Raw genomic sequence first — 26,055 nt, 5'->3', positions numbered from 1 at the left:
ATGCTCTATGGTCAGGCAGTTAGTCCTCCAGCCTTTAGGGGCGCTGTGCACATAATGTCCAGATCAAACAAACATACATTGACCAGCAAAGGTATTTCTTTACATTTTTGCCCAAGTACTTACACTCATCATGTTTTAATAAATGTCATTCTAGCATCATAAAGATTGCTTTTTTTAAAATCTCACACGCTATGAAATCTTTTGAGAATCCTCCCCTTCAGTAAAGACCGTGTGACCAGCTGCTGTGGGATCCTGGCACTGCAGTTTCTCCAAGACAGATACATATTTTAGCATGGATGAGGTAGTGGGGCTGGGGGTGTCACTTATTTTTAGGTCCACTTTGAAAAAGCGAATGGGTGGCAGTCCACCTTGCAAATAATCATTGACTTACCGCAATAGCAAATGGACCTTCTCTCACTGACTGATGCGAGAAAGATATTTCGGAAAAAGATTTATCTTCTGCAGAAAACCAATAACTTGTTAACATTGTCTAAAATGAATGTTGCCAATTCAGTGCTGCAATAGTGAGGAAAGGCAGAATGGCATACAGAATATACTTACGTAGAATATGCTGGTGCAACCCAGTATGGGTTCTGTTCTGCGTCCTTGGCATGACGAAGGATGGCTTCCCTCGCGTTACTGTCATCGGTCTTGTCCAGGGCAATGTTTTTCACAATAAAGGAGGACAGGGTGCCTCCATGAGTCCCCACACGGCCACCACGACCTGAAACATCACAGCAACAAGTCATTAAAGATCAACTATGAAAATGACACAAGCATGGAAATGGTAAATCTATCACAAAGATTACTGACACCGAAGGGCTCCATAAAAATGAATAAGGCATAAACCCTCATATTATTATTCAGCAGTAGTGGAACACTATACCATATGTTACACAAGCTTTACACCGAAACACAGTATTAGGGACGTTTAGTATATTTTGGCCCAATCCACTATATCCTGTATGGTTTCCCACCTCATTACTCCTCACGTTGTATGCATGGAGTCCATGGCCATCTTGTCTTGTAATGATGAAAGCTAACCAGATTTAACAAGCTGTATGAAAGTTGGATAAGCTGCTCTATATTGCTATTGAAACCAGCTACTCTGCAATTAGTTGCCCAATGGATCATAAAGAGATCTGTTTAGCCCCCCAATCCCTAGACTAAAATTAGGAATAAACAAATTATTATTTGTATATTTGCAAACCATGTGACTACCATGAGTCCCAGAGCTGTTTGAATATATAGGGAATGATGCAAGTTTCAAATACCATTTGGATAAAATGAATGTATAGTTTGGTAACAGCCATGCAATTGCCATAAACGCAATTATATTTTGTATTTCTAGAACTGCCATCACATGGAGATTAGAAAGGTGTTGGGGGGGTCCTTAATAGTTTTGCTACGGCACTCTACATAGTTACGACCCTTGTCCACGGGATCAATGACTTTGTAAGAGTGTAGATCAAATGTTCACTTTCTAAAATCTTTGCTCACATGGACAATACCAGAAAACCCCAGCTAAGTGATGCTTGCTGGTCAGAGTTTTAGTGGTGAATTTTTTTGGCATATGGTACTATATGTACAGAGTTTTGCATGTTTCCTTTTTTTTTTTTTTTGTATAAACGCAAGTTCTAACTCCCAAGTTCTCTAGCTGCAGTGTCTTTTATAGCACTGGCATATGCCATGTTGTAGGGCTGTGGACCTCAGCCAGTGCCATAACATGAACATGTATCTCTCAACCATTTGTTTATGATGCCGATGACATTCAGCAAATACCTAGATACACTATATTACAAAAAGTATTGAGTCTTAGTCCGTAGGGTTCAATATTGAGTTGTCCTACCCTTTGCGCTATAACAGCTTAAACTCTTCTTGGAAGGCTGTCCACAAGGTTTAGGAGTGTGTCTATGGGAATGTTTGACCATTCTTCCAGAAGCGCATTTGTGAGGTCAGGTACTGATGTTGGACGAGAAGGCCGGGCTCGCAGTCTCCGCTGTAATTCATCCCAAAGGTGTTCTATCGGGTTGAGATCAGGACTCTGTGCATCCCAGTCAAGTTCCTCCACCCCAAACTCGCTCATCCATGTCTTTATGGACCTTGTTTTGTGCACTGGTGTGCAGTCATGTTGGAACAGGAAGGGGCCACCCCCAAACTGTTCCCACAAAGTTGGGAGCATGAAATTGTCCAAAATGTCTTGGTATGCTGATGCCTTAAGAGATCTCTTCACTGGAACTAAGGGGCCAAGGCCAACTCCTGAAAAACAACCCCACACCATAACCCACCTCCACCAAACTTTACACTTGGTACAATGCAGTCAGGCAAGTACCATTCTCCTGGCAACTGCCAAACCCAGACATGTCCATCAGATTGCCAGACAGAGAAGCGTGATTCGTCACTCCAGAGAACACGTCTCCACTTCTCTAGAGTCCAGTGGTGGCGTGCTTTACACGACTCCATCCGACGCTTTGTATTGTACTCGGTGATGTAAAGCTTTGATGCAGCAGCTCGGCCATGGAAACCTATTCCATGAAGCTCTCTACGCACTGTTGTTGTGCCAATCTGAAGGCCACACGAAGTTTGGAGGTCTGTAGCTATTGACTCTGCAGACAGTTGGCGACGTCTGCGCACTGTGCGTTTCAACATGCGCTGACCCCACTCTGTCATTTTACGTGGCCTACCACTTTGTGGCTGAGTTGCTGTTGTTCCCAGTTGCTTCCACTTTGTTATAATACAACTAGCAGTTGACCGTGGAATATTTAGTAGCAAGGAAATGTCACGGAACACCTGAATCCAATGATTTGGAGGGGTGTCCCAATACTTTTGGTAATATAGTGTATATAGATATGAATGATCACTATGAACTATCCCATTGGGTAATAACGTGCATGTGCTTGGCAAGCTCTGTGTTATTTCAACGGGAAATCAAAGTTTATCTCTACAACTCTGTGGCCCAACAGCCAAACAAAAGTTTTTGTTAGGCCTGGCGTAGCTGCCTTGTATGTAGTGCCATACACCTGTAAAGCAATGCTGAAGAATATGAGAAGGGGCTATTAATACTATTAGCTTTGCCTTGGAGCCGTGCCATGAAGAGGATGAGTGCGAGTGTCAGACTCCGGGGGCTCTACAACTTTGCTGTGACTCACAGCAGTGAACATGGCTATTCATAGCCCAGTAATTGCAGACATCTCTATTAAGGCATTCTTTTGAACACTCGCTTCCTCTGTGACACATTGGCACTTGGCATCAAAGAGTCTAGCAGATCTAGGATTACGTATCTGTTTTGGTAGGACAAGCACGTTCTCCCTACTCGTGCCTGGCCACTGGAACTGAATTGCATAATTCATGTCGCTGTAACCACAAATGTCAAGAAGTTCTAAAATGACCCAAACTCTGGAAAGGCCCATCAGTCAGGTCCCGGGAATAGCGGTTATCTGATCATTGTGGTCAGTATTATTATCTGTCTACATAATAACATGCCTGACTAATACATATGTGCATTATATGGCAAATATCTTAAAATGGTCACTGAGACGGATGCACTACGAGAGTGTAAACCTTTGACATTCTACTTGAAGGGCTTGCGATGCTGGGGCCCCTGGGTTTAATCCGCGCCACGAACAATATCTGCAAAAGGACTGAAAGTTTCCCTTATGTTTCAGTTGGTGAGGTTCCTCTCGAGTATCAAAAAAAAAAAATACAGGCAAGTTCAATGGGTGCAGCTCAAATTTGGTTGTAGTATGTGTATGGCTGGGGCAGAAAAATACATGTTAAGGTCCTTCTATGGTAGTTGAGGAGGATGGAGCGGTAGGTATAAATGTATAAATTAAGAAACCTTGTATCCTAAGTACCCTAAACCCACAGAGGATCTAGAGGAAGGCCAAAAAAAACCCCTCCACACTTCCTCTAAGGGCCCATTTTCACCATGTACGAGGTTCAACGCAATGGCAAGCTGAAACCAATTGTTTCCAATAGATCCAGTCCACATCAACACACGACATTGGTGTCCGTTGGATGAAAATGGAAGGTCTTGTATATAAATGCAGAGCGACAATGCATTTAAAAAAAAAAACATTTTAACATGTCAACTCAAGTGCATTTGGCATGTTGAACTCTCCTTTTAAAAATGCAAGTGACCAGGATGTCAAGCGGTCCAACTACAATAAAAGTGATGGAGAAATCTAAAACTTTACAGCTGATGCAGGAACAAGAGGTGAGGAGTAATCCTCCAATGCGACACTTGTTTCAGTGACAATTGTCTAAGATCAGAATTCCCTAATGCTAGAGAGATATACTCTAATTTCCTGTTGTGTCCACAGGATGGGAAGTTAAGCGAAATCTCACAAATGTGACATAGGACGTGATATAGGTCACAACTCCCAAAAAAACAACCTGATAATGGTTCAATTCTCTATTCAAAATTAGAAAAAAAATGTTGGCTTTCAATATACATCACAGCTGAACCATGGCCAATTATTATTAAAATCGTGTGGTCTTGTGGCAGCCTTCTCTCCAGCGTTGGAAGGTGGATGGGTAACCTGACATCACCGCACACAATACAGGACCAGTGGTTCTTGTTGGTTCTGATTGTATGTGGCGACATCGGCAAGAGGGGTGGCAGCGTGGCGACCAGCAAGAAGACAAGCTTTATAGAACTGGTCGGTGCTAATTAAATGTCAGGGTAATACCCTGACTTAACTGGTTTGCAGCATTCTGGCTTGGCTGCCATTCCACCCACCTGTGATTCCTCTTTTGTCTGAGCAGACTTTGTAAGGTTGCTCACTAGTCCAGGCTCCCTCTCATGGTCAAAAAGGAAGCATCATCTGAGAGAGCTAGATGGGAGTTTCCTGTCTCTGAGTGATGATTTCCCCCCACTCACTATATATAAACCACTCAGTCCAGTCTGACCTTGCGTGGTTTTACCTGCTAGTGTATTCCTGCTGCTTTGAGTATTCTGATTCTGTGTATGACCCAATCCTGGCTGACGTTCTCCTCTGGTTCCTGCTCCTGGCTTGTTCCCGACAACGCTGATCTCCATGTTAATGATCTGGCTTGTATGACTACCCACTCTGGCTCCTGACCTTGGCTTGTTCCTGTTTATTATTTTTGCTTGCTCCTGTGGACACTTTTCTTAATAAAGTATTTTTAAATAGCACCTTATGCTTGTCTGGTTTTCAATGTGCTCTGACACTATCTGTGTGTGGGAGGATGGAATTAGGTGAGTCTTATACTCGGTTACATTTTCCCCCTGCCAAAATGAGCAATATATTCTTCTGAGGAAGGGGGGGGGGGTACATTTATTATAATTTTTAGGTGCTACAGCACTGCTGAACCCTTCAAAACATACTGACATTGGGGGTGTGCGGTAAGTAGGTAAACCAGCCATCCACATGACTGCACTTGCTTACTAAGAATTGAGTAGTGTCATGGTGGCATGACTAATCCTACGCAAACACCTACCTCCGCCAGCTAGACTTAGCAGAGGAACTTCCATGGGTTCTCATGGTGCCCTGGAGAGGACAATTTACCAACAGCTGTTACCTGGCACCTCCTGGTGCCTGGTATCCAGGGCAACATATTTTAATAGCTTCCATTAGATTACTGGTACACTTTAAGCAATACCACAGGCTTCCGCACAGCAGGACTCCACACAGGAGCTGAGCAGAGCTGGCCGCTTCTGTTTATTCTGACCTTCGCCCATGTGTGATATATGTTGAGGACCTGCTGTATGTCATCGTACCTTTCACCACCAAGACTCAGGTTACATCATAAGAGAAGCACTCCATCATGCTGGGCAAAGCATATCAGATTTCCGGCACATACTTCTGGAGTGCCACACAGCAAAAAGTGCATTTCAGGCAAAAAACACGGAGCGCAGTCAGCAAATAACGTATGAATGAATCAAATAATACATGGAAATCACAGAAATCTGCACAGGAAACCATAGAAGTATGAAGAAAATAATGAAATAATCTACACAACAATCTTTCACCGACTGACATCATGTGTAGCTGATATCCAAATACACTAGATGACACATTGGAAGCAGATTAACGGAATGTAGAGGTCATAAATTCTGCCCAAAACAGCTAAGAATCTCTCATATCATACACAGAAATAAGAAAATATCAACTGAAATCTCACTGGCTTGCAAGGCAACACCAAAACATGATATTTCTAATTTTTTTTAACGTAAAAGCTTCATGATACTTTACAATGAACACTGGCCACACAAACAATCCACTTTGTGTGCACCAGAATGCCTTTAAAACCAAAATACTACATTATAAAAATAGAAATGATTTCAGCACTAGATCTAGTATATCTAAATTGGACCTTTATAGCAAAAACTGGCTTTTCCCCATTTCGCCCCTCCACCCCCTGCCTCCACTCATGCCTAGGTGACTATGACGTATCCCTGCCCCTGGTGTGTCCTGGGAAATCACCTATACATAATCCAGGAGACTACAGGAACACAAAAGGGAGGACCTGGCATCAATAATTAGCTACTTCTATGACTCATTCAGCTTTTTGTTTTATTTAAACTTTAAACAACCACCCCCCTAACCCCCCCTCCCCGCTCCTCATTCAGACTCACCTGGCCAGAGTCTCACAGGATCCCAGGCAGACTGTATGCAGGGGCGGGGCATATGACACACACTTCTCTCCTGCCGCCTGTTACTAGGGACGCGGCTGGGAGAGGAGGTGTTCCACCAGGGGGTGTCCAGCATCGGACCTCACTGGGCCCCCCACAGCCTCAGGCTCTGAGGCCCCGGCGGTAGTTCCGCCCCTGGACAGGGAGCCGCAGCAGAGGGATGAAAGAGTCACATGCGGCTCCGGAGCCGCAGGTTGCTGACCCCTGGTCTAGTGACATACTGTGGGGAAAGCCAGCAAGAGTGGGGATCAGGTAAGTACATCTGCTTTACACAATCCCCTAGACATAAACCAGCTGTTTTTTTTCCCTCCACCACAGATAGGCTTTAGGAAAAATTGAACCAATTATGATATATTGGTGTATGCAAATTTCCAAAATAAATAACACTCAATAACACAAAACGCTAGTTTTTAACTATGGCTGAATTTTTCACATCAGTGGCATCCCTACGGCCTAAAGGGGCGCTTTTAAAAGCAAAATGTGCAAAAATCTGCTAAAATATGCCTTTGTGCAGAAGGAATGCGCTGCGTCCGGGCGAACAATGCAAAAAATGTCTAAAAGAGAGTTTAACATAAACAGCACACAAGGCTGCAGAGGGGGAAAATGCCCCTGATATACTTTAGATCTGTCACTGCCCGGAAAAAGGTTACCAAGGACCGGTAACTGCAGAGTTAATAATAGAACGCCGCTGCCTGTCTATATGTGGCCATGTACATGGATTTTTTCCAGCCGCATGAAAATTTTACTGGTGAAAGTGCATCTGTCATCATGAATGAGCATTTTACTTTCAATAATGCATTAAAAATATCTATAGGTCATTCAAGCTATTTGTGCTCATGGGTTTTTCACTGCTCAGGATAAAAGAACGACCACAGTAACCAAATAGCTGAATGCGCAGCTAAAAGGCAAATACATAGTGTGCCTGATAGTAGAATTATCGGAACACAGGCGTTCTAGTGATCAACCTGGACCTGCTGAGTTATCTGGGTGTAGAATATAAGAAGGGTGCCTATACTTTTGTAAAGAGTACTGGTTGGGAAGTCTGCAGTTTGGACAGAAAAAATGGCCATTGAATTTAGAGGGAGCATATGCCTGTACCAACTGAGCAGCCTTCAGACTTTGCACTTGGTATAAATATGCCAGGCTAGGATTGACCATATGTCATGTTTATTGGTATGAAGGAAGAGGGGGGTTGTATGTTACATTTAGGTACCAGCAGCCTAGTGCAGTACATTAAGGCTACACTCATAGGGTTAATAGCTGCGGCTGGGAGTTCCTGTGGGAAGAACCTACAGATCCCCAGCCACAGCCTAAAACCCTGTGTGCTTGGGGCCTTAAAGTGTCTACATAGTCAAACCTATTTTTTAGTTTTGGATAGTATAGGAAAGGGTTCAAATCCCCATCGGGCTTTTCTTGCTATTGCTGCCTCTGTTAGATAGGTTCACCCTCTCTCTCTGTTCTAATGACCGCCGTCTCTGGTGCGAGTGAGGGGAAACCTGAGATTCTAGAGTTATCGCAAGAGATGGAGAAAATCTTCCAACCGGCAAACTTTTTTTGGTGACAGCTATCCAAGGAGAATTTTTCATTCGGGTCTTTTCTGCCCGTGCGTGCCCGCTAGGGGGTGCACGCGAGCAGAAAAAAAATGCCGTCTGGCGACGGCAACCCGCCAATGCAGCAGTGCCGTCCGTCCGTTTTTTTACTACGGGCGGACGGCAAGAGGTTAAAGAGTCCCTGTCACCAATAATTAGAGATAAATGCATGGAAAAATTAAATATTTTAAATGCTTTTTCTTTCTTTAATTGATTTAATTTTGCAGTGTGCTTTTGAACTATAATTTGACTACTCCAGGTGAGTGAATTCCCAGCACAGCCCCCTCCATCCTGACACATCATAGTCCTTTTTTCTTCTATCCAGCTCCTCCACTATCTCCCTACATAACCTTTATATAGTTGCCGGACGAGGAGCGAAGGGGAATACTATGGAGTGTCAATTAAAGCTGGTCATACATGGGAGGCTGCCAACAGGTCCACCCACTGAGCGATTTTGTTCAGTATATGGCCAGCTTTAGTGACAGCTCTGAGTCTGCTGGGACTGCTGACATCACATCCAAGATAGCAATGCCCAGCAGAAGTCTCAGGGGTTTGTCATTCACATGAATGCACTACTATATTTATATTACTGTAATAAATATAGAGAGTTAGAGGTTAGCTACTAGAGGGCGACTAAGTACAGTATGGCATTACAATCATGCTGCCCCTTAATAGCTGCCAAGATATCAACCACACAGGGAGTACATTGTTTTTAATGGGTTGGCCAACTCATAGGGCTCTTTCACACAAGGCTTTTATGACCAGCTGTGGATTCTTGCAGCAGGAATCACAGATGGCACTGGACAGTTCTGCCGGTTTAAGGCCTCCTTCACACGAGAAACGGCCGGCACGTACAGCTCCGTGCACGGCCGTATCGGTCAGCTCCCGGGAAGGACAGGTGCTGTGTGTGATTAGTACGCAGCCCCTGTGGGACTACGTGGCCGTACGCCGCCCTATGCTCACCCCAAGTGCAGGTCCGAACGGTGCGCGTGTCCCGGCTCAGACGCAGACAGGATCCACCCTGTCAGCGTACGAGTATGGACACTCGCACAGACGTGCAGGGCGGTCGAGCGTAGGGCAGCATACTCCCATAGAGAAGGACAGGGGCTGCGTACTAATCACACACAGCACCTGTCCTTCCCGGGAGCTGCACGATAAGGCCGTCCACGCAGCACGGAGCTGTACGTGCCGGACGTTTCTTGGGTGATTGAGGCCTAAAGGTCGATCATCTGCCTCTAACTGCAGGTAATCCCTCCATGTGCAATTACATCAGCTGTTAGCCTGCCATTGCTTTGTACAGACTGGGCAGTTACAGCTGTCTGGAACCACCTGCGATTCCTGCTGCAAGAATCTGGCCGCGGGTATTCGATACCGGACAAAAAAAGCCTTGTGTGAATGAAGCCATAGACTTGTACTGTGAGAAAGAGCAGTAGAACACAACCACTGTACAAAGAAGAAAGCAAAGCCTGAGTATGTAGACAAGCAAATATGGCAGCCCCCATGCAAATATAGTATAGGGTTACAAATTCCACCTACACATACATACATATTTCAGATTTTTAAAACACATTGATATGATTAATGTCAGACTGATCTCTTTTACATATTTACAGTTTTATTCCTTTAATTTCCTTTAAATATTTGCTTAGAGTTCTGTGCGCTAAACCTAACAAAATTTCAAGAATCTTTGTCACTCAGAAAGATAAACATGGTATTTTAGAGAGATAATAAAAGCTTTTTTGTATGTTTACAAGTACGGACTACACTGAACCTATGTGATGGCTTAGATATCAGTGAACTGTCCGGTAGAAGGAAGGATGGAAGAAGGAACGGTTCTTGCTGTTCTTAGCTATCCTTTATGTTGCTTGTGCAGTATTGGAAAATAAAAGCCCATCAGAATTTTCACTGTAGTCAGCGAGCACATTTCTTCTTCACGAAGCTTGCAGTATTTATTGCATTACATAGTGCTCATGTATAAACTGACATTCCAAGCAAGCTGGTTGTGACCGAGACAAAAAATGTTGGAATATTCAAAATTTATCAGTTGTCACCAGAACAGGAGGCGAGAGGAAATCTTTCACTGTGGACATCTGTTCCAGTAGCAATTGTGAGGAGGAAAGTTGCATCTCCAACTGTTCAGTGAGCGTGCCTGACAGGAGCATTGATGTTATTTGCACCAATCCCTAAACTGGCCGCGGCCATGCTCCCTCCCTTCTGATATGGCATGACTAACGGTACCCAGTACCCCTGCTCCACCCCCTTTGTCTCCTCACATCTCAGCTGGAAAGACCACCAGGCGATCCAGCGTCAATGACTGCTAGGCAGCAAGTGCTTGCGCCGCATGGTGTCACTGGCTGTTTTGCTGTTATGGTGCTGGCATTCGGGCCGCCAGGTGGTCGACCCAAATGCGTTGTAGTGAGACAAAGTGGGCGGTAGAATAGGGGAATTGCTAACAACGAGACAAGTGAACGGGAAGATTGGTCATTGTGTCCTGGGGACAAGGAAGCTTACTGGCAAGCTGTCTTACACCCCTCCCCCACCTGCATTCCTAGTAATGACGGAGGAGGACACAAGCACCATCAATCAAGGCTCACTAAGTATTTGTACCCTTGCTAGGTGCAAGGTTGAACACCGATGGGGAGAGGAGAATGCTGTTGCCCATACTAGCTGGGCTTATACATCACCTAGAAAGATGAGACAAAGTGCTATATGCACTTTGTCCCAGGGGAACAGAAGCAACTAAAATGTAGGGAAGACTTATTTAAAGCAAATTTGTACTTTTCCAGAACTAGGGCAACGTAACAGATTTGCTTGACAGCAGACAATACAAGCAGCTTATGCTTGCCTTTCCTACACCTCTACCATCTGGAATCCGTCTGCCATAGGCTGTGTTGATTTGGGGAGCCATGTCATCTGCTGGTGTTGGTCCACTGTGCTTCATAAAGTCCAGGGTCAGCACAGCCGCCTGCAAGGAGATTTTGGAGCACTTCATGCTTCCTTCCGCAGACGAGTTCTATGGGGATGCTGACTTCATTTTCCAGCAGGACTTGGCACCTGCCCACACTGCCAAAAGCACCAAAACCTGGTTCAATGACCGTGGGATTACTGTGCTTGATTGGCCAGCAAATTCGCCTAACCTGAACCCCATAGAGAATCTATTGGGCATTGCCAAGAGAAAGATGAGAGACATGAGACCGAACAATGCAGAAGAGCTGAAGGCCGCTATTGAAGCATCCTGGTTTTCCATAACACCTCAGCAGTGCCACAGGCTGATAGCTTCCATGCCACGCCGCATTGAGGCAGTAATTGCTGCAAAAGGGGCCCAAACCAAGTACTGAGTACATATGCATGTTTATACTTTTCAGAGGTCCGATATTGTTCTATGTACAATCCTTGTTTTATTGATTGCATGTAATATTCTAATTTTATGGGATTGTGGATTTGGGGTTTTCATGAACTGTAAGCCATAATCATCACAATTATGACAAATCACTGCTTGAACTATCTTGCTTTGCATGTAATGAGTCTATCTCATATATTAGTTTCACCTTTTAAGTTGCATTAGTGAAATAAATGAACTTTTGCACGATATTGTAATTATTCGAGTTTCACCTGTATATAAAAAAAATACAACAAACGCAATATATTAGCTGTTAATAAAGTTTGATCATACGAACATTTATAATTGTATAGGGAAGGTTCTATTATAATGGATTTTTTTTTTTTAATCTTCCAAGTATGTAAACTCAAAAGCTATATATTTTCTCATCTTTGTATGAAAGCTTGTGTTTCAGATTTTTTATTGTTTTTGTAATAAAAAAATGTAATAAACCGATACATCTTGTCCAAAGTCCTGGGCCCTTGTGGGATACCATACCCTCTTCTCTTACTACTTTTGCCTCTCAACCCTTACCCCCACCCTTTCTTTTCCAACCCTACTTTCTATCCTTACCTCCATTTCCTAACTTTGGCCTTCCTAACTTTGGTTTTCCTAACTTTTCCCTACTTGTGTAACCTTAATACTCCCTGTACTGTATCTTGACAAACCATTGTTTGTTTTGTACAATTATGAACTCACCACTATCCTCGGCAATGATTCCCATTAGCCCCTACATGGGTGGTAATGTTGTTAAGCCTATGTTTAAAAGTAAATAAAAAATAGTGAACAGAGAACAATACATCTTTATTTAAAATAGAAGTAGACTCAGACTGTCTTCTCTTTCAAACGGAGTGAGACAAGTAAGTTGTTAATGACTTAGCACCATCCTGAAGCTGCTCTTCTGCCCAAATTACAATCCCTTACACAGCACAGTGTGACCACATGGAGGCCACTATATCAGTGGAGGTGCAACAGTTTTTTTTTAAAACTTTTGGACATGAATGAAAGCTAGCCATTGTAAGCAGCCCTGACAATGTTAAATGGTTTGTTCCAACCCCTGTAACTATCACTACTGCTGGCCAGCTTGGCCTGCATGCTAATTTAAATAAAGGCATATCATGAGAAAAAAATCCCTATACTCAATACAGGTATTAACCACATACAGTTAGCAGACTACAATACATTTCACTATTGTGGGCCTTTACATTTTAGGAAAAAATTTCTTGTTGATGGGGGTGATGTTTCACAATGTTCAGTGCTAGAGGGCACTAACTAATGACTATTTGTTAATTATAATTTGTTAACTCTAACAACACAAGCCTTTGGTGTAGACCCTACAGAGCAGTATCATTCATTCACAGCTGTCAAGTATTAAGTTAATTAAGAGCAGGTAAAACCTTACCTTACTGGCTGTGCTATTTGTCAATGCAAAGTGTTCCTGGCTTTTGTCTTCTGCAATTCAATGTAAGCCCTGTTTATTTGTAGTTGTTACTCTCTAGTGCTTTCAAATAGCATTGTTTCCCAAATATGTTTGTGAGTGGTGGAGTAATTTTGTTCTAAGGTCTTACTACCCAAGAATTTTTTCCCATAACAAGTCATGGGCTTTCAAAGGAACAGTTACCAAACTCATCTCCAGCTTTGCCATACTTCTGGCCCCCATGTAACCTACTTGTTAAAGTAGCCAGACACCTAGTAGACTGCAGAAAGCATGAATTCTGAATTTAGGTAGCCCTGTACTTTATTCAACCTCAAATACTATGTAACTAGGGATGCACCGATACCAGTTCACATACCAGTGCCGATACTTGGCATTTTCATGAGAACTATCAGGGTGGCAGCGGTTGCAGCTGGGACCGGGCTCTGCGCTCCACCACTGTCCTGAAATCATTAGTCTGTATTGTTTTAGAAAAACTGCCACATGACAAGAAACAAAAATGTATCAGTACTTGTATCTGTGAGTACTTGGACAGGTATCAGTACTTGTACTTGCAAAAATCATATCGGTGCATCCCTAATATATGTTTATAAAATCAAAATCATACATTAAAACAGAGATGTACAAATCCCAGGAGCTCTGTGTGTTCCTTACAAATGACAGCTGCCTTATAACTTCTGAATTTTTCTCTAGTCTAGTCTTGGAGCTGAAAAACTATCTGTACCGGGTACGGTACTTGGTATCTGAGCATCCCTAATAGTAACTGATACCCTTAAAGAAATTTTGTTTGTGTCCCTTCCCCCTTCATCTATTGTATGCAGACTGAAACCACTGGGGTCTTGCATTGTATCATGGGAGCAGAGGATGTTCTTGGTCAGCAGTCAGTTGTTACATGAAGAGTGAACGTGCACAGGAACAAAACTCTGCCTCGGCCCCATATATGTTCCCTGATATATTTTGCGCATAAAAAGCAACTGTAATTTTATTTCCTGGCTGTACTAAAGTAGAGATTCATAGTAAAGGACTCCCTCAGCCTTTTCTTAGACAATTTACAGCTCTAAATAAAAAAAACCCTATAGAGAATGTTATACTCACCTAAGTCCGCATCCAAGTCCCTCACCGGCACTGTTTTCAGTTGCTGGGGACCATGAATTCAGTGTTGCAGATGCACCCACGACGGTCAGTCCTTGATGGTCCCCTAGTGTGACTTTATTATCGGCAGATTCTCTTCTGGTTGCAAAAAGGGACAGCCAATGGGAATTGTTTGTGTCATGTGGGCAGTGATGCTGACCCCAGAATAAGGACCCTGCCCCCTGTACACAGAAGAAGAAAGAAGGCTAGGGACCTGAACATGACATATTCAGGGATATAGGTGAGTAAACGGGGCATTAAGATTTAGTTGTTTATTTCATTTTTTTATTCAAGCAATTACTTGTAGAGGGGTGGGGAGAGGGGGAGCCCGGGAAGACCAGGGTGTTAAACCCACTTCCTGTCCAGGCCATTTACTTTGATTTACATTTATTCCGTCATGCAACGCTGTACTGAAATACATTTGAAGACCTGAAGACCATTTTTTGGGGATTGAGAGAACTTTCTTTTGGTGGTATTTAATCCCCCCTGGGATTTTTATTTTTTTACTATATAACAAAAAAGTACTGAAAACTTAGAAGAAAAAAAACGGTTTCCCTGCGTTATGTTATGAAAAATTCATTATCACCCCAATTTTTTTGGTAAAATATAAAAGACGGGGTCACATCAGGTAAATGGAGACCACACATGTCAAGCCTTAAAATTGCAAAAAACTACCACACCCAAAATTGGCTATAGGCGACACTTTAAAAGCTTTTACCGCTCATCAGTTTAGTGTTTTCAGTGATTAATTGCCCTAGAATTATTGTTCACACTTCGACGTTCGCAGTGATATGTAACATGTGCGGTACAATGGGCGCAATTGTCGTTTTCGCACGTAGCCATACCCGAGGCATGCTTGTGTGTGTATGTGGGGGACTGTAAAAAATGTTTTTTATTTTTATATGCGATTTCATTTATTTTTATGCTTCTTTGCTTTTTATTATTATTATACAGGATTTATATAGCGCCAACAGTTTGCGCAGCGCTTTACAATATAAGGAAGACATTACAATCACAATACAATTCAAGACAGGATGTTAAGGAGGGCCCTACCCATGAGGGCTTCCAATCTAAAAGTATAAACTTTTTTTTTTTACACTTAACTTTGGCTATCACATAGGGGGATAAGAATCCCCCTATGTGATAGCCAATGTATGCGACAGGTCCTGTCGCATACAGCGGTGGCAGCGGCACACCTACACAAAATACAAGCAATCTCTAGACGTCGGATCTCTTGTATTTAAACAGCTGTTTACATTTAATGTAGTTTTCCCAGTGGGGGTGGGGAGGGACGTTTTAAAACGCCCACCCGCATCTACAAGGCTCCCGTCCGCCCGTTTAGGTACGGTCAATGGGCGGGAGGGGGGTTAACGTTTCTGCAGACATAAACCCTAACTGGATCATAATTAATTTGCTAAAGCACTGGGTATAGAGAACAACTGCCAATTTCTTTCTAAAATATGGTTTTCAACTTTTTTTTCCATCTTTGTTTTATCCCATTGCTGCTGATCTCCTCCAAACTCTTTCAGATACATTCTGTTTACATGCACTCGCTCCAACATCAGCTGCACATCACTGCACAGGACTGACTTCCTGATAGTGAGAACGATGGACTATGTTTGCACAATGTGTGTCAGCACAGGTGCTTGAAGTCTCCACCGCGGGTGCATGTTACAGGGTGAAAACGCAGGCGCACAACTGGGAGACCACCATGTAACAGTTAGTACCTAAACAAGGACGTTAATGGCAGGATTACCACGGATTATTTTAATGAAAGCTGCATATTTCAAATGAATAATACAACTTGTGAAATTACATGTTAAATGTGATTTTAGTAATTGGGCCTACATATACTTTAAATAATTACATCTCTGTAAACGTACAGTGATTACAATAAATTCTTTGGCTTTTTATGTAAGGTCACTTGCAGCCATGCACTGGCCAAGCTGCATGATTAGCAGGGGCTGTTAAGTTGGGTCTGGCAAAGTGTGCAGTATGTAAATCCACGTTTATGATAGCAAAGTGGATAGACAGAACAAGAGCACTTTCTGTACCATGCACTACCACATCCGCTTCTCTGTGACCCTGACCAATGCTCTTCTGCCTCAGGCAACCTTCTAGAGACAAGGCATCATTGTCATCTATAACTTCCTCTAGCTAGTTAAGGGTTACACTCAATATGTACTATAAGTGAAGTTATAAGGAAACTCAGCAAACAACAAAGTAAAATCACTGAGTCCAGTGCTGAGGAATCATTAAAGTCGTTTAAATTCTATCTTTATGTAATGTTTCCATTGCCAGATCTGATGGGGTTTTCAGAAAGCCTATGGAGTGGACTTTAATCTCCAGCCAGTCACAGTGAAATGCTCCTACATGATAAGCCCCCAAATGTAATGCTTTTTTTGAAAGTCTGGATGAAGAAGAAAAATCTTTATTTCTAAGTAATAAGTTCTGTGAATGAATAAACAGCAAAAAGGTTGGCACATGGATCTGATGATCACTGACCAGCAGAAGATACAGCTCAGGATTAGCTATTCCTAGCAGCAACAATTCATGCAGCAGGTTGATGGGATGTACTCAATAAATCCTCTCTTAGCTCTCTACCTGCATTGCTATTTTATTATTATTAAATTCAATATATTGTAGTTTTGTATATATTTCCTTTATTAATGTCAAGACTAGATAAATACCATTTAATTAAATCTTATTTGAAATACATTAAATTATTTTTCTGTATTTCCTGTTAGAAAAAAGGCCTGTCTACACACCTCAGTAGCTCAAGTTGAAAAATAAGTGAATCAGTTACAGCAGTGACTCCTTCCACTCTCTCCCTTTCCCTCTGCCCTGCGACTTCTAACAAGCTCCTAAATTCTTTCTTTCTCTCAGCTGGCAACGTCCCTTAACCCCTTCATTACCCATGACGGAATAATCCCATCATGAATATTCAACGGGTTAAACAGACTCCCGGCGGACTCTGTTCAGATTTGTAGAGCCGGCGTCCGGCTTTACAGTAGAAGCAGTTATGGCGGCTCAGCTGCCTCCAGATTGCTTCTACGATCTGGTAAAAAAATAATACAATACAGACAAAAAAAATGATTTTGTATTGTGTTTTGAAGCACACAATTTAACTTAAGTGCATTTTTCACAAAATGTTGGGGTTTGATAATACGTTGCACTAATGTCGTGCAACATAAAAATTTGCAACTGCCACCATTTTATTCTATCGGGTCTTGGCTTTCAGAAAATATATAATGTTTGGGGGTTGTAAGTAATTTTCAGGCTTAAAATGTGGAATATAACATGTAAACAAATTTTTTTAAAAAGGCCTTTGTCCTTAAAGGAGAACTTTGAGGTGAGTGCTTTTCACTCACCTCATAGTTCTAGCCGACCTGTGACAATGAGACTGTCACAGGTCGGCTCAGTAGATCGAGAAGTGAGCGAACACATACCGGCGTTCGCTCACCTCTCAATCCTGTCACAGCTCTCTGCCGTGACAGGGGAGGGGCTGGATTCCCCCCTCCCCGCTCCGAAGCGCCAGCGCTGACTGGTGGATCGGACGGGGGAGGGGGCGGGGACAGCTGACTCTGCCTCTAGATAGGCAGAGCCAGCTGTCACTCATGCAGCTGGGCGGATCCAGACATAATTGTCGGGATCCTCTTCAGCTGTGGCGTCTATAGCTCGCGGTATACTGAGCTTAGGGTGACGGGAGGACGCTAGTTTGTGTCCTCCCGTTACCCTAAGGAGAACTATGGGGAAAAGCATTAACCCAATAGTTCTCCTTTAAGGGTTTAATAATGTCCCTCTAAAGGAAAATCTGTATTGAGAGAAATCTACGTGTTGCTGATATTTCTTATGTTAGCCTTTCAATTCGGCGAGTACTTGGAATAAAGTATCGGTACTCGTACTCGGCCTTAAAAAAGTGGTATCGGTGCATCCCTAGTAGATATATTAATTATCTTTACTTGTAATATGTACTTTTAGAACAACAAAGCGGATTATAGCCCCCCTATATACATCAATAATGATATAGAGAAACATAAAAATGGAAGAAAAAAAAAAAGAGTAATTTAGTGAATGGCTTCTTGGTTCTGTTAAAGGAAAACTTTCCTTAGAGAAACATGGAGACTGTCACTGCTACCTTTACTTTGTAAATCCTAATTGCCTGGCTGTCATACAGAGCCTTCATGTGGCCTGAAACACATATTTTGGCCTGAAACAAAGATGCAGATAAGGAGTTCTGACTTAATAGTTAATTACCTGATACTTGTTGCAGAACAGTGACTTAGAAAATGCCGATGCAAGTAACAGCTGACCAACATAATAGACAAGGTGACCAGCATTTACAGGAGGAGTGTTAGCAATGGAAGCCTACATGTTTCTTTTAGAGGAAAGAGAGCCAAACTCACCATAACATGTCCAGTTTAATTTCTGGATTGGTCCCCAAGCCCTACTCCATGGGAGCTGCTGTTTCCATGCATTGCGCTGATGATGGCCAACAACCAGGAAACAGCTCACACAGTTTTGTGTAAGTGGTTTGATAATATTGGCTGTATCGGTTCTGGATGCAGGTAGCCCAGGGGCATAAAATTAATTATTTGGATTGCTCTGCCCGCTATCCTTAAATGTAGACTAAATTCAGATTTTTTGGATGAAAATGGGACACATAGACATCTTCTATTTAATAAAAGGTCTACTGTCCATCACAATGGTTTAAAGGAGGGTTATTAGACTCCTCACTATAACCATACATCGTATTGTTGATCCCCAAGCCCTGGACTCCGTACACTGCACTAATGATGGCCAACAAGCCCAAAACAGCTGAATGTTACATAGTATTTGAGGTTGAATAAAGACATAAGTCCATCAAGTCCAACCTATTGTGTGTCTGCATTTATGTTTGAGCAGGTGTGCGAGTGTGTATTAGTACATGTGTGATTTTGCTCTTAGGCTTACCTGTACCCCTGTATATTATGGTCTCCGAGGAACTCGTCCAGGAGTTTCTTGAATGATTCCACACTCTTAGCTGAAATCACTTCCTGCGGCAGCGAGTTCCACACCTTAACCGCTCTAACTGTGAAGAACCCCTTGCGCCCTGTGTGTTGACATTTTTTTCCCACCAATTTTTGGTTGTGCCCTCTGGTCTTTGTTACGGAGCTAACCGTAAACAGTTTGTTAATAATGTTGCTGTCGCCCTTGAATAGTTTATACAGGAAAATCATGCCCCCCCTTAATCTCCTAACCTCCAAAGAGAACATATTTAATTTAACAACCTTGTTTCATAGCTCAGGTCCTCAAACACCTTAATGAGTTTGGTTGCCCTCCTCTTAGAGGAAAGTTTGGAATGAATGGCTCTATAATATTAGGCTGTATTTGTACTATACACCAGCAGTTCTGGATGCACAAATGACCTCAGGAACAAAAAGGAATAATTTTCTTGCTCTGCCCACTAATGTCAAAGTAGGACTCTTTATTATTTCAATTTGTGAAGGGAGTGATGACAAAAAAAAATAACAGAAAAAAAAATCCCTTCCCATTCCAAGACCCTTTAACTATTGTCTAATATTTCTGAAAAAATACTAAAAGCCCCATTACTTACCTGAAACTGCATTCATGACATAGGCCAGGTTCATTTCTTTCTCCTCTTCATCGGCAGTGTGGGAGGGTCCTTCTTGTAGTGCCCTCATCACTTCCTGGTGATGTGGACAATGCCCACGGGCTAATGAGTGGGCCACAGGGGTTCTCACAGGGCCCATTAGTCTTAAACAGCTGCTGTCATAATATCACAATGAAGGGGGCAGCAACAAGACTGGTTGGCGGAGCAGTAGAGAGCAGCTAGTTTTCATCAGTCTTCATCACCAGAGGTGCCGTAGAGGGTCAAGTGACAGGGGATTCAGGTAAGTATTTCAGTTTTTTTTTCTTTTTGATCGTGCTAGGTGGTGATGGTGAAGGGGAATGTTTTTGCACAGAGTTGGGCTTTAAGAAGGCTCTGCTGTACGTTACAAAGACAATCCAATTTGGATGACAGTCTTTACTTTTAAGCAGCAATTAAACTGATTTACCTGGTCCAGCTACCGGAGGCTCTGGTTTATGAGATTTCACCGGATCCAGCCTATCCTTCTCCAGCTGTTTCCTTGTACTCCTCTGTCGCGGTTCTCTGAACATTGGAAGAGCGTGTGCTGTTGGAGGACAGAAGAGAACACATTAGCTGAGCTGGAAACAATCTCTCCACATTTTGTATACAGAAGGTTGCAGATGTAGCAGAAAATATATTCCCAGACCTTTCATTCAGAACACGGTGCATCAGAAGTGAAGCATATCTTACATGTACCTACTGTAACAAGATCATTCGGCCAAATTAATCTGGATTTCCTGCACAAACAATTGATCTACATGGAGAGCTCTTGGCTGTGGAAACATTGTTACTTAGGCAGGATTTCCCCAACATAATTCTACTAAGCAGGCCAAAAACTGCACAACATCAGAGCGTCACTGAAGCAAGGAGGAACATGAGAGCCCAGCCAGCTTGGAGTCTCGAGGTTTAGGCGGTAATTCCACCCAGCTCTGAATATCTATCATGATGAATAACCACCAGAAGCATAATGCAAGCTGCTTTTCATAAACCTATTCTAGAAAGAAATGAATGCATACAGCTAAATGAGTCTACCTGTGGCCTGAGCGGTATAGCAGTAGTGTCCTGCAATATGGAAATCAGGGATGTAATCCAAGTCCCCATGCAGACCTTTGTCACCGAAAATCAGTGGTCCAAATATGGACTTCACCATTAGTAAGAGAAGACTGGTGCGGGAAATTTAAAGCATATCCCACTTAAATGTGGAACATTCTCTAATATTTTAGTTCTAGCATGGACGCTTGCATATATGGTCAATAGGATTCTTTTTAGGATTATGATTGTTCCATGGTAACACAGTACAGTTAAAAAGAAACAAAACTTCATCTAGTTAATATTTTTCTAAAACCAAAGATTTTTTGTTAACTTTTAAAGTTAAAAGGGAATGGTAAAACCCCTCAGGTTTCTTGCCGTCATTAGGGAAATTACCATTCACTTGATGAGGTGACAAGGCTGCTGCTCTGCTCCTGAATTCAGAGCAGCATTGTCACCATCAAGTAGGCTGTGGCTGCTTGCACTACAGTGAGAGGAGAAGACATTGTAAAGGATGTAGTATACTAGAAAGTCCCCCTGCACTCCTTGCAGCATCACAGGCACAAATCACAATGGTGGTGCTCGTAGTGATAACCACGGACGGCGCAGTGCGCATCAAACAGTACAAAATGAAGATCACCAGCACTCAAAGGATAAACGTCATGTGACAGTCAGTTTAATGCCCTGACGAAGGGACCCTGTGTGGCGCCGAAACGTTGGCTATTGTGATGTGACGTTTTATCTGAATAAAGGGACATTGTTATTTAAACGTTTATCCTCTGAGTGCTGGTGATCTTCATTTTCTATTGCAAAGGATGTGGCTATCAGCATTGTCACTGCTGATTCACAAACCTGTATCTTGTCAATCAGCTGGCGACACCTAGCCCCGCCTCTGCTGTTGAAACCCTCACACTGTGAGCTGCAGTGTCTGGGGGGGCATGTGAGACACAACGTAAGAAGGATCAGTCAAGGGAAGTAATTATTTTATTTTACTTTATGAGGCTTGTACATCACATATTAACTAGATATGGGACATGTTTAGACTGTCAAATGTTAGCTTTTAGACCAGGGGAAAGCAAACTCTGGCCCTCCATCTGTGGTGCAAATAAAAATTCCATTAGGCATTGTAAGACTCTGACAGCTATAGGCATGACTCCCAAAGGCAGATGCATAATGGAATTTGTAGTTTAATCACAGCTGGAGGGCCAGCTTTTACTTACCCCTGCTTAAGTTGTACTTTAATTATCAAAGTGTCTTAAAAAGGGTGTTGCTCACTGCAACCACCACACTCAAACCCATGCATGAAGCCATTGGTCTATGTGAGATCAGAGGTTTGTGACTTGGAGTGTATGTATGTTGCAAACAAGGAATCCAAACACCAAAAAGCAAAGTGTTATCAATGCTGCGTGTGTAATATTAAATTTGCGTTACTGATGGAGCTGTATCTGAAAACAAGCTGCATGACAATTACAACCCAATTCCTGCGCTTTCCTAGAAAGGTCTTGGTGGTCTCCTCTATGTGTTTTACACTGATCTGAAAGTCAACATGTGTTACGATTTTCACAACCACTGCCAATATCCATCTGTCACATCCTGCCAAAATGTGGTTTACCGCTGTCTACCTGCCATATTCAATTTCAGAGGAAAAACAACGGTGAAGAGCGGTGTGACTCGGGTTGCAGGCTTTCAACATTGTTGTGACCAGAGAAACCGAGCTAAGTGGGAACCCCACTGGTAGAGAAATGCAGGAGTCGGAGCATAGCAATGCTTGCTGGAGCAGCTGGCTAAACCTGTATATTTTTAATGCAGCTTTGCTGATTAGAATGCGGTTCATCAGGAAGTTCTGCGTATTTAAAGATTATTCAATTTGAGTTTAATGGGTTTGTGCTGCCAGCTAGAACTACTTCAAGTTTCTATAATTTCCCAAGCAGGTCTGCGCACTTCTGGATTGTATTTAGGGTAATGCACTTTTCGACTTAGAAGATCACAGGCCACATGGTTCTACTTAGATATTGGGAAAGAAAACATTTAATATAGAAAGGGGGCAGACACAGCTCAGTTTACTGCAGTAAAATGAAGGACAAAACACAGGTTTCAGATCAGGGCGCGCAGCTGGGAGATTTCACTGACATTTAAAAGAGCGGGCTGCAAGAAGTTCCGGGAAACCTCTGTTAAAAGAAGAATGTAGACTGCCAGTGCTGATCTACGTCTGAAAATCCTAGTCGTCTGGCTAACATGTTTAACCACTGACTTCAATCTTTGTGGGGGGAGTTCAGGGGCGGACTCTCTGATGCCACCACGAACGGCCCCTTGACCCCCGCTGCCACCTGCACCCGGCTCAGTGATCGGTGCGGCCGCTGCTCGTCACGGAGGTGCTCGGGAGGCCCCAGCAGGGGGCCCTCTGACATGCCGCGTCTACCTGTTACAGCCAGCCCGGATCGCCTCGGTATGCGATCCGGGCTGGCTGGATCTGGCAGACGCAGCCCTGTAATCAGGCAATGTGGAGGGCCATCGGATGGGCCTTCTGAGGACGCGGGCCGGCCAGGTGCTGGTGACAAACAGGCGGCAGATTGAACTGAGTTTAGTGTCACTTTAATACATGCAAGTTTGTTATTAAATACAGAATTAGAGATTGAAATATCAGTTTAAATTCTTAGGAAAGGTGATATGATCGAGAGTTGTAACCTTTAGCAGATGCCGAATGGAACAATTGGTGTGCTTCTACACTAGGTTTGTATAGGCTAAGCCTCATATGGAGCTTCCCTTATAATCAAAATCATTAAATCACATTAAAAACTAAATGATCTCGATCAGCCAGGAACTAGACTGTGCCCGAAATAACACCTTAGAATCAGGTTTTGGGAATGGAGCCTCTAACAACATATTTCTGGGTATTAAGTGGTTGGAAATTGTGGTTAAAACATTAATAATGGGCAGACTGAATTGGCCTATGTCTGCCATTAATATACTAAATATTTATAGTCTGTCTCTATCTAACATCTGCCTTTAGTATTAGTTAATCTTTCCTGTGCATACAAACCTGGCTTTACATTCAATTCTCACTGATAAAATGTAATTCAGGTTTAATACAGAAAAATAAGGCCAAGTAACCAGAAACTCTTGCGCAGATAGCTGTGTGGGCCTACAATGTGGCTGGAAAAGGTTTCATATAAAATATTTCTGACCAGCGGTCTTATAGCTACAGAGAAATTACAGCTCCCTGCATGGCAATTGTATTAACTGGCAAGGTATGCAGCCCCTCCAAAATTGGCACTAGGATCGTGGGCGCAGTGCACAGGCTCCTGCAGACTATTTCCCCAGCCCCACGGCTACATGGACTGCAAGTACAATTACGTCACTACATTGTACTCTATTGAGATCTACGAGTCCCTCTGCTGCGATGGCAGGTGGAACCTGTAGTCTTTTTATTCACAGACCCTGTGAATTAATTTGTGCATAAACAATGCATACAGCTTTGCTGTGTTCAAATTAATACAGGATCCCCGTTATTTAGGTAAGTGTGGGGGAGAGGGCAGTAGAGGAATCTGACCATGCTTCATGTTACACCCCAAATATGGGAGGAACATTAAACATGCTTCAAAAGGTGGAATATTCTTTTAACACCCAACCTTCTGAGACGAGAAAGAAAGACTGTGTTAGTACAGAGTATGTAGGCAAAGTACACCCCCAATCCCCCCCCCACAATTTTATGAACCATAAAGAATATGTAAAAAATTATTGTTTTTTTACTACAATTGTTCCTTTATAATGGGTGTGTGAAGGTTTGGTGTAGTACAACACTTTTAGTAGTTACATTTTACATTTTTATAGAGGGTTTTAAATCAGAAGTAGAACTGAAGAGGACAGGGGGGTGATAGGAATTTGGTTCCAAAAGAGGGACAGCCACCCCAAATGAGATCTATACATCGGTACCAAGAAATTGACATGGTAACATCTATAACCAACCTTCTAAACATTGCAGAGACAAGCTGAGTAGCACAATGTATGCAAAAACTTGGTTCAATCATATACCATAAATAAGTTTGTATGTTGGAATACAATATGACTACACTGTTACAAAACTGTCCTAGCCTTACTGGCTGCCAGTGCATACTCAATTCTAAAGATTTATACATGGTCATACATCCTCATACATTATAAATGTACATCTCCTACATTACCATATGAATATGGCCATCATTATGCCCTATAATACATCCAGTGTTCACTTAGGATGTTGTCCTCATCAGCACTGTCACTAGATTTCACAGGCAAAGAGACATCTAGTCCATGAGATTAGCATGCTCCATTTAGAAACTGCCACTGACACTCATTACTGTCCTTGTTCTTTACATACTAAGCTTTCCTGAATACGACCCACAGTGAGGATGTATATACCCATCCGTACTTGCTCTAAATTAAGTTTATGTTTTTTTTTGGGGTTGCCATGTGCAAATTTGCCACGGTTGTTAAAGCACCACACCACCTAAACTGATATATCTGTTTTTAGTGAACATTGGTCAGTAAAACTACCCATCATTGTCATAACGCCTGGGTCTGCACACCTGCTGTTGCCATTTTGAGGAGCTTCCATTGTCTCTGTTGGGTTTTTATTAAATGTTATACTATGGAGAATGAACCAGGAAGAGCCATAAAACACAAAGGTGGGCAAGAACGCCCAAAACTCTCAGGTGGAAAGGAACCACTTGGGGAATTGTGACAGAAAAGTCTCGCTGATGGAGGAGCCAGGACTTGTAAGAAACATGGCTGACTAAAATATAATTTTTGGGAGGACTGACCCTTTTGTACTCAAAACATAGAATGCGCACATAGGATATCTGACAATAAAGTGACCCTAAGGAACAAGTGCAAAACTCCAGCCTGGGTCCATACTCTATACCCTCTTATACCTGTTATACTCAATTATTGTGTATTGTGACAACCAATCAGAAAACAGAATTCATCAGCTTCCAGTGAGAAAAACAAAAGCAAGTGTCATCATGATTGTTGCATGTCACAACCAATCACTGGCCTTTTTTTAAAAAGATTAAAACTCTAAATAAGTACACACATAAAACACACTGTACTCGTATACTTACGGGTGATAATGTAATCCTGGGTAAGAGTCCCAGCTTGACGTGCTTTTCTTTTTGTCTTAACCACACATAATTTTTCTGCCCTGGTGAAAAAAAAAAAAAAAAA

At 42.6% G+C, this 26,055-nt stretch overlaps 1 protein-coding gene across 1 annotated transcript in view; it reads right to left on the bottom strand.

Annotated features, from left to right (window-relative positions):
• WDR70 (WD repeat domain 70) overlaps window positions 1–26,055 on the bottom strand; it is a 111,863-nt gene that overhangs the window by 5,667 nt on the left and 80,141 nt on the right. The window contains exons 6-8 of the mRNA XM_018564597.1: window positions 25,953–26,032; window positions 20,252–20,368; window positions 562–724 (exon numbers count right to left, since the gene is read on the bottom strand). Of these exons, the coding sequence (XP_018420099.1) occupies window positions 562–724; window positions 20,252–20,368; window positions 25,953–26,032 (360 nt within the window). The remainder of the gene's footprint in view (window positions 1–561; window positions 725–20,251; window positions 20,369–25,952; window positions 26,033–26,055) is intronic.

The sequence above is a fragment of the Nanorana parkeri genome, unplaced genomic scaffold (assembly GCF_000935625.1).
Source record: "Nanorana parkeri isolate BGI_ZX_2015 unplaced genomic scaffold, ASM93562v1 scaffold764, whole genome shotgun sequence".
In the NCBI taxonomy this organism is placed as follows: domain Eukaryota; kingdom Metazoa; phylum Chordata; class Amphibia; order Anura; family Dicroglossidae; genus Nanorana; species Nanorana parkeri.
The sequence above is the reverse complement of the archived record's forward strand: the minus strand, read 5'-3'. Positions and strand labels throughout refer to the sequence as shown.